Below are 9,781 nucleotides of genomic sequence, written 5' to 3' on the forward strand. Positions count from 1 at the left end.
TTGAGGAGAGAGGGGAGGACAGGGTGCTGCCCCAATGCAGGAGAGGTTTGGGCCCAACGGGTCCACTTGGCCTAGTTATATCATAAAATGATGCCAGTTTACAAATTATCTTTGTAAATTTGATTGGATGACTGCACGTTGTCGCACATTTGCAATATTTCTTTCACATCGAATTGCCTGAAATATTTCTGTTTGGTTTGAAAATTCAAACTTTTGAGCAATCCAAATCACGATTCATATTTATTGTGTGTTGTTGATTTTCCTTTATTAGTTGCAATGAACTAATGAAAATAGATGGAAGCCAGGCTCCGATTTATATGTTTGGAGTATTCCCTTTCACACTGTTATATCTTTTTTTCAATTGCTCATTAAGCTACTGGATGGTGGCTGATAAATTAAATGATCAAAGTATTTTATTAATTAAACAAACTTCCAAGGAACTAGGGCAGCATTTTTATTGTGCACTCCTGGCAAGCTCTACGCTGCACGATATAGTAATGATTTGGAGAGGTGCTGTTCTGAATGTGTCTCTAACCAATATCACATGAGAGGGAAGCATGGATGGGGCAGACAGTCAACATCTCTAACACAGGATGGAAATGTCAAACGCAGGGGGGAAAGCTTTTTTATATAGAGTGATAGGTGCCTGGAACAAACCATCAGGGCTTGTGCTGGATGCAGATACAGTAGCAGCATTTAAGAATCACTAGACCAAGTGGTCCCGTTGGGCCAAACCCTCCTCCCCCACTCCCCCTCCCCTCTCCTTCCCCCTCCCCTTCCCTTCCCTTCCCTCCCCTCCTCCCTACCCCTCCCTCCCTCCCCCTCCCTCCTTCCCTCCCCTCCTTCCCTCCCCTCCTTCCCTCCCCTCCTTCCCTCCCCTCCTTCCCTCCCCTCCCCCCTTCCCCTCCCCACTCCCCTCCCCTTCCCTCCTCCCCTCCCCTACTCACTCACTCCTCCCCCTCCCCCTCCCCCCCCACTCCAACCCCCTCAGCTCCCCTTATCCTACCTCCCTCCGTCCCTCCCCTCCCACTTCCCTCCCCACTCCCTCCTCCCTCCCCTTCCCTCCTCCCCTACTCCCTCCCTCCCCCTCCCCCTCCCCCCCACTCCCTTCCCTCCCCCACTCCCTCCCTCCTCCCCCCTCCTCCCCCCTTCCCCTCCCCTACTCCCTCCCTCCTCCCCCTTCCCCTCCCCCCCACTCCGTCCCCCTCAACCCCCCTTATCCTTCCTCCCAGAGATAGATTTAAACTTTAAAATGTGAATAACAAAAAATACAACACCGATTTCCATTAGCACCAAAGGGACGACGGTGAGTAAGGTGGGTCTAAAATTGTCGCGCTATCGTGTACCGTTTTGGCTGTAGTTCAGGAACAAACAAACAAACAAACGAGGGTTTTAGTATGTGGATTTTGAAAGGAACATAGTGTGCAGGGAATGGGTGGATGTGGTCCATTCGCATGCAGATGAGATTGTGTTTAACATGGACCTTGTGACTGATGAGCCTGTTGCTGTGCTGCACTGTGTTTTGTATGCTCTGCACATCAACATGGTAAAAACATTAATATAAGCAAATTTGACCGCATGCTCACTAGGGCACCCAGTTCTTTCTCTCCCACTCCGCCACTTGCATGTTTTATTTTTTCTCCTCACTCTACAACATGCCAGGTGCCCGGGTCACTGTTGGTAGCTGCCAGGGCACTATAAGAAAATAACTGCAGATGCTGGTACAAATCGAAGGTTTTTATTCACAAAATGCTGGAGTAACTCAGCGGGTCAGGCAGCATCTCAGGAGAGAAGGAACGGGCGATGTTCGCCCGTTCCTTCTCTCCCGAGATGCTGCCTGACCTGCTGAGTTACTCCATCATTTTGTGAATAAATGGCAGGGCAGTGGTCACCATTACTTAGTGTTACTGTTATTTGCTCCTGAGAGGGGTAACGTTGAAACAACTCCATATTCCAGTGCTGTAGTTGCCTGTAGTTGTTGCTGCCACATTTTCCATGACAGCAACATGGTTGTACAGATGCCCCCCTGCCTTACGATGCTTCGACTTGAGATACGTCGACTTTACGATGGTATCGTAAACGCTGGGGAACAGCAGCGACCCGCAGCTCGCTTCCGGCCACGTGATCAGGTGTGTTAAATGCATTCACGTAAGGTGAGGAGGTATCACCTGTACAGGTATCTGTATGCTTGTGTTTAAAATTACCGACACTGTCATTCTTTTGTTGAACACGGGGACAAAGGTTACAGTAGTATCTCATAAGGGACTGCTCCATGTGTAACAATAACAAGGAAAGCACAACATTAATTCTTCTGCTAATCGGTTAGAAATAGTGGCAGGGTGGCGCAGCGGTAGAGTTGCTGCCTTACAGCGCATGCAGCGCCGGAGACTCAGGTTTGATCCTGACTACGGGCGCCGTCTGTACGGAGTTTGTACGTTCTCCCCGTGACCTGCGTGGGTTTTCTCCGAGATCTTCGGTTTCCTCTCACACTCCAAAGACGTACAGGTATGTAGGTTAATAGACTGGGTAAATGTAAAAATTGTCCCTAGTGTGTGTAGGATAGTGTTAATGTGCGGGGATCGCTGGGCGGCGCGGACTCGGTGGGCCGAAGGGCCTGTTTCCGCGCTGTATCTCTAAATCTAAATCTATATCTAAAAATCATCAACTGGTAACAATGAAATAATATCACACATTTGCTCTGAAAAGGTAGAAGGAAGCATACGCCTATTGTGTGATGAATTGCTTGCATCCGTTCAGGAAGCATTAGGGTTGCCAATTAGCCGGGACATCCTGTATTTTGGGCTAAATTGGTTTGTCCCGTGCGAGACCGCCATTGTCCCGTATTAGGCCCATGGGCCGCTGTCGGCCCGGGTCACTGTAGGCTAACGGAATGTGTTCAGGGGGCGGGACCGAGTGTGTTCGCCTAACGGAGGTTGCGTAGCAACCCGCTTCCCGGCCCGGGAGGCCGCCATTGGTGGAGCGGGAGCACGTGGCCGCTGGCTGGGTGAGGGCGTGGGGTGGTGACGTCACCTTGTCCCGTATTTGGGAGTGAGATAGTTGGCACCCCTAACAAGCACTCCGTTGGAACAAAAGAATGACAGTATCGGTAATTTTAAACACAAGGATACAGATACCTGTACAGGTGCTCCTCACCTTATGATGGGGTTGCGTTACGGGAAACCCATCACAAACCGAAAATAACTCCATTGGAAAGAACCCCTGCTGCTCAGCGAGTGTGTGCACATAAGGTGAAGCTCCTGACTGGAGCTGTTTCTGCAGGCCACTGGCAATAATCAGCTGGCATGCACACCTCACGTCATGGAGCAGAAATGAACAGTGCAGAAATACGTTGGTTCACATTGTTCGATTGCTATCATTGCCCTTGGATGAGCTCATCCCCTTGATCCCTGGGTGTTTGAGACTCTTCAGTGGGTCAAGAGATTCCACAAATATGCGGCACGGTGGCGCAGCGGTAGAGTTGCTGCCTTACAGCGCTTACAGCACCAGAGACCCGGGTTCAATCCTGACTACGGGTGCCGTCTGTACGGCGCTTGTACGTTCTCCCCGTGACCGCGTGGGTTTTCTCCGAGATCTTCGGTTTCCTCCCACACTCCAGAGATGTATGGGTTTGTAGGTTAATTGGCTTGGTGAATGTAAAAAAATAGTCCTTAGTGCAGGATAGTGCTAATGTGCGGGGATCCCTGGTCGGTGCAGACTCGTGGGGTCGAGCTGTATCTTTAACCTAATAGTAAAGCATACCTTGTGGTACCGCATTGCATCTTGTGTTACCTGGAGATGGTACCATGCGCAATCTGTTTGGCAAAAAAAGCTGTTGGGGAAAATGACCCAGTTGCAGGGCCATTTACCAGAACAGCAAGTGATGCTTGGCATAGCCTAAAAATCGAGTGTAAAATTCCAAAAATGTTATCAGAATAAAAGTGGATACTCATTGTTCAATGCAAAAATATAAGACTTGGAACTCCTCAGGAGCAATGGTGGAAAAACTAGTTCAGGGCTGCTCGCTGTTTGGGGAACTGAACCATCCTACCACAACCAAAGAGCTGTCCTGAACTGCGATCAGACTATCTTTAATCAGACTCTATTGTCTTTACCTTGCACTGAACATTATTTCCTTATCATGTATCTGCACACTGTGAATGGCTCAATTGTAATCGTGCATTGTCTTTCCGCTGGCTGGTTAGCACGCAACAAAAGCTTTTCACTGTACCTCGAAGGGCCGAATGGCCTCCTCCTGCACCTATTGTCTATTATCCATTGGTACACGTGACAATAAACGAAACTGAGCTGGGTGTGCATGAGTTGCTCTTGGGAACAGTGCCACAACTACTGCTGGAAGGTGCTCAGAAAAAGTGCACACCCCAGATATCTCTTGGTTAAAATGCAGCTTCAGAAATGGGGGGGGGTTGACTTTTTATTTTCTTTCCCCTTTCAGTGAAGCAGGTAATTAAACGGTAATCTGTTCGATCAGAACCCTACTTCTGACATTACACTCCTTGTTGCTTGTGGCAAATCTATCCGTTTCCATGTCTGATTAAATCACACTGCTGCACTGACTATTTTCAGTAAATGAGCATGCATAAATCCTTCTTTTGTCCCGCCCCCCTGACATCAGTCTGAAGAAGGGTCTCGACCCGAAACGTCACCCATTCCTTCTCTCCTGAGATGCTGCCTGACCTGCTGAGTTACTCCAGCATTTTGTGAATAAATACCTTCGATTTGTACCAGCATCTGCAGTTATTTTCTTATGGATGAACCTTTAATTCCCAAATGGTCAACTTCACTTGCTGGAAATCTAAAATCAAAACAGAAAATGTTGGAGATATGCAGCAGGTCAGGAAGCATCTTTAATGTTTTGGGTCGAAGACCTCATCAGCTGTAACATTCACCCTCTTTCTCTTTGCAAAATGGTTGCCTGATCTACTGTACAACTCCAGGATTTTGAGTTATTTTAATTTTAAATCTGTAATATCTGATGTGAGAAATAAATATAAATAATATTTAGGGTGGCACAGTGGTAGTGTTGCTGCCTTACAATTCTCACAGCGCTGGAAACCCGGGTTCGATCCTGACTACGAGTGCTGTCTGTACGGAGTTTGTACGTTCTCCCCGTGACCTGCCTGGGTTTTCTCCGAGATCTTCAGATTCCTCCCACGCTCCAAAGACGTACAGGTTTGTCGGTTAATTGGCCTGTTATCAATGTAAGAATTGTCCCTAGTGTGTGTGCAGGGTAGTGTTAATGTGTGGGGATTGCTGGTCGGCGCGGACTCGGTGGGCCGAAGGGCCTGTTTCCGCGCTGTATCTCTAAACTAAACTGAAAAAACATGGTTGATGAACATGTATGAATGTATAATTCCCCTGTTTTGGGTTTGAATACACTTATGTTTCTTTTTTTCCTAGTCAGATGTGCAGCACTTTGGTCAACGTGGGTTGTTTTTAAATGTGTTATACAAATAAATTGACTTGACTTGACTTGACTTATGTGCTCCTTATCTGATGTCCTTTTGTCCCCTTTTCATCTCTATCCTTTGTCCACCCACCCGCCGATCAACCCTCCCTCACCTGTATCCACCTATCACTCACCAAGCTTTGTCCTGTCCCCCACCTCTTTTACAGCTTCTCCCCTCCCCCCCCCCATACTAAGGTCTCGACCTGAAACGTCACCTATTCTGTCTCTCCAGAGATGCTGCCTTACCCGCTGAGTTACTCCAGCATTTTGAGTCTACCCCCCACTATAGTCCATCTGTAGAAGCATCCCGACTCTAAACATTGCCTACTTATGTTCTCCAGAAAAGCTGGCTGGCCCACTTAGTGTTCAGGTCAAGTTTCAGCATCTGCGGTTCCTGATGTCTCCACACCTATGTGCTCAACCACATTAAGGATTCACATATAATTCTAGTCAATCACTCATGACCAGTTAGCCTTTGAAACATTGGAACAAAAGAAAATAGCATGAGTTGTACAAACATACGGTAAGACCTGCCTTTTTGTTTCTTGTTTCTAGACTCCGAGGCCCTTGAATATTATAAAGCAAAGCAACGGGGAGCAGATCATCCGAAGGAGGACCAGAAAGCGGCTTAACCCTGAGGTATTGCAGACCGAGCAGGTCAACAAACAGCAGAGGGTCAGCACTGAGGAGCAGCAGAATGACAGCCCACTGGAACGGAAAGCTGGGGAGCCCCCTTCGGAAGGTCTCTTCCGCAGCTCCCTCCAGGAGTCTCCGCAGCCTAACCTGAGCAAACTCGATGTGTACGGCTCTGTGAGTAAGCCACATCAGGGCCAGTCCACACTGGTAGCTGGCCAAGCAGTGGACCTCCACAGAAGAATGCAGCCTCTCCACATCCAAGTCAAGAGCCCTCAGGAAAGCAGCATTGACCCGGCAAATTGTTTGCCTACGCCAGAAGGGAAAGGGAGTTCAGAACGTGGGAGTCCGATTGAAAAATACCTTAGACCCACCAAGCACCCCAATTACTCACCTCCCGGAAGCCCGATTGAGAAGTACCAGTATCCTTTGTTTGGATTTCAATTTGTGCATAGCGATTTACAAAATGAAGCAGATTGGCTGAGGTTCTGGAGTAAATATAAATTGTCAGTCGCCGGGAATCAACACTACCATATTCCTGGCCTGTCAAACCCTTGCCAAAACTTTGTGCCTTATCCTGCCTTTAACCTGCCTCCAAGCTTCTCGTCCCTTGGATCTGATAGTGACATTCCGTTAGATCTGGCAACAAAGCACTCCAGGTCGGTGCCAGCTGCAAACAGTGCCGCAAAGGACATAGCCAACGCATCGGTGGCCACAGCGGAGGAGGAGAGCGTAGAAGACGTGGTCAAAACCCCGGACAAAGTTGACCGGGGCACTCAAGATGAATCACTGACCAAGTGCGTCCATTGCAGCATTCTCTTTATGGATGAAGTGATGTACGCATTGCATATGAGTTGCCACGGCGAAGGCGGACCTTTCCAGTGCAGCCTGTGCCAGCATTTCTGTACAGACAAGTATGACTTCATGACGCACATTCAGAGAGGCCTGCATAGAAATGTGCAAACTGATAAAAAGTTGCAAACCTAAGGAATAGAGAAGTTTTAGTACTGTAACACAATGAGTACATGTTGCATTTTAGAATTTGGGAGAACAATCAGAATATTATTTTTCTAAAAAAGAGTAAATGTTAAACATTTGAAAATGATGGTGCCTGACACATTGTATAATTTTTTTCTATAAAGTATGCAACAAAAATATTGCATTATGCTTTAGAGTCAGAATACTGATTCTTTCCTAGCTGTTTACATGTGCAAATGTAGCAAAAGAAGTAATGAAGCACCTATTTCATTAGAATTTTTTTTTCTTTCATTATAGTAGCCCTGAATACCATCATGAAATAAATATGGTTGTTGCAAATGCAATGTATGGATGAAAAGTAGATGAACGTATTTTTCATGCTTAAATAGGGGGAGGGGGGGGGAGAGGGTAGCACTATGCATTCCACTTAATGAATATTAATGTATTTTGTGTTATCTATCAAAGCTCTTAATTCATATTGTTAATCTTGAAAAGACTATATGCACATTTGTTAATTGCTTTTCAATATTATGTTTCAAGTGAAACAGTTTGGAAGTTGATGGTTCTTATCAAACGACGTTGGAATCACGATCTTCTGTTGGTTTTGTTTATTTTCCATAGCATCATACATCAGCCAGTCTTATAATGAAATGCAGTCTTGTTTCCATGCCGAGGCAGTGTTTCCAAGGGCTTAAGAACATTGACTAATTTTAGAGACCTGGAAATAGATCATAGCTTTTACAATTTTCTTTTGGTTTTCATATCTGACAATATTATTCAATAATGCATCCCAGTAGAATGATCCAAATCCGAAGGAAGCTAAAGGAACCACTGCCTTTGGTAGAGAAGCAACGGGACATGTTCCCAATTTCCATCGTGCATGTAATTTTGTGATGTTTTATTTCTTTTTTTTTTAATCGCACCTACACATTCTTTCTGTATCTTCCATGAAAGCTATTTCAGACAGAAAAATGAGGTCATTTACATCTAAACTTGAATAATAAAGTTTTACCAAAAGTATTAAGTGAAGTTTTCTGATAGTGACAATATATTTTTGAGCCCCCTTTTCTTATGGTGATGAATTTGGTCACATTAAATTTGTATCGGCTCCCATTAACAAGCAGTGAATGTGCAGACTTTTTAGTACACGTGCAATTATGTTGGAAAGACAGTTTTTTTTTAAACCAAATAACACTGAGACTGGGATAAGTTTTGATGTTCAGATCTCATGCTGCGATAAACCCTCGGATTCTCAGCAGAACAGAAGTCAATATCCTACTCATTTTACAAGCACTTACATATTCTGAAGGATTGCAGAAGGTGTCGGTGCGTGTTAGAAATTCACTGACGCCTGGAGGGCCGCTTTAGTCATTTTCTCTCAACCTTCAATATTTTATGGTCAAAACTGGTTATTTTCCAAAAGCTCTTCTTGTAAGTAAAATTCAACACTTTCCGATATGTAATATTCAGAAGCCAATTCTCCTAATGCATTCAAGAGCAAGCTAGCTAGAGCTCTTAAGGATAGCGGAGTCAGGGGGTATGGGGAGAAGGCAGGAACGGGGTACTGATTGAGAATGATCAGCCATGATCACATTGAATGGCGGTGCTGGCTCGAAGGGCCGAATGGCCTCCTCCTGCACCTATTGTCTATTGTAACAGCGGTTGTCTATTGTAACAACGGTTGTATGGCAATGGCAGATCAGTGGCTTATCTAAAGGCTCATTAGTACAGATGGGGCTGAGCTTGGGCACATTGGAACACACGGCAGACACTGCCAGTGTTGTTGCTTGGAGGAGGATTCTGTTGGCAGTAGGCAGATGTTTCAAGGGTAAGCAGGTAAGTGGTAACAAAGCATTCTCGAAATTTGCCGCTCACAGGTTTTGACACACAAGTCCGTTCCCCTGACAGATTTGTCCACGAGATATTCTTCAATAATATTTTATAAAATTGACTGTGTGACGCGGCAGTGTTTGCACTTTTGTTAAAAAGAAATGTTGCCTCCGCTGCTTCTCAGGTCAAATGTCCCAAAGGGTCAAATCACCTGAGCACCAAAATACTTTGACAATAGACAACAGGTGCAGGAGTAGGCCATTCGGCCCTTCGAGCCAGCACCGTCATTCAATGGGATCATGGCTGATCATTCTCAATCAGTACCCCGTTCCTGCCTTCTCCCCATACCCCCTGACTCCTCTATCCTTAAGAGCTCTATCTAGCTCTCTCTTGAATGCATTCAGAGAATTGGCCTCCACTGCATTCTGAGGCAGAGAATTCCACAGATTCATAACTCTCTGACCGAAAAAGGTTTTCCTTACTTTCCTGCTTTTATTTTCTGTTCCATAATTGCGCAGCTTGCAATGAATTTGTTTCCAGAGGAAATATGATAAACTAAAATCACAGATATATTGGAAGCTATTTTAAACCTATTGTTCAGTACAGAACATGCGACTGGGCTAAAGAATAGATAATAAAATCTCATGCAAATTACTGTATGAAAGAAGGAAAAACATTGATGATTTAATAGCTATGAAATGGGCAAAGATGTGGTTGTAAGAAATCTTGTGGTGTTGGTAGACAGACTTTGTTGGGCATTTCATTGAATGGAATGAATACAGTGGTGATGAACAGGATTTAATTCTGACCATCATATCATATCATATCATATCATATCATATATATACAGCCGGAAACAGGCCTTTTCGGCCC

General features: G+C 45.5%; 1 protein-coding gene across 3 annotated transcripts in view; it reads left to right on the top strand.

Moving 5' to 3' along the window:
• trps1 (trichorhinophalangeal syndrome I) overlaps nucleotides 1-8,225 on the top strand; it is a 260,068-nt gene extending 251,843 nt beyond the window's left edge. For 2 of the 3 annotated variants that reach the window (XM_078397136.1, XM_078397135.1), the window contains one exon: nucleotides 6,023-8,224. In XM_078397136.1, the coding sequence (XP_078253262.1) occupies nucleotides 6,023-7,087 (1,065 nt within the window). In that variant the 3' untranslated portion in view covers nucleotides 7,088-8,224. Of the gene's footprint in view, nucleotides 1-6,022 lie in introns of all 3 variants that reach the window. The other variant, XM_078397137.1, reaches the window with a different exon arrangement.
• The last annotated feature ends 1,556 nt before the right edge of the window (nucleotides 8,226-9,781 follow it).

Source organism: Rhinoraja longicauda, chromosome 4 (genome assembly GCF_053455715.1).
Source record: "Rhinoraja longicauda isolate Sanriku21f chromosome 4, sRhiLon1.1, whole genome shotgun sequence".
Classification (NCBI taxonomy): Eukaryota; Metazoa; Chordata; class Chondrichthyes; order Rajiformes; family Arhynchobatidae; genus Rhinoraja; species Rhinoraja longicauda.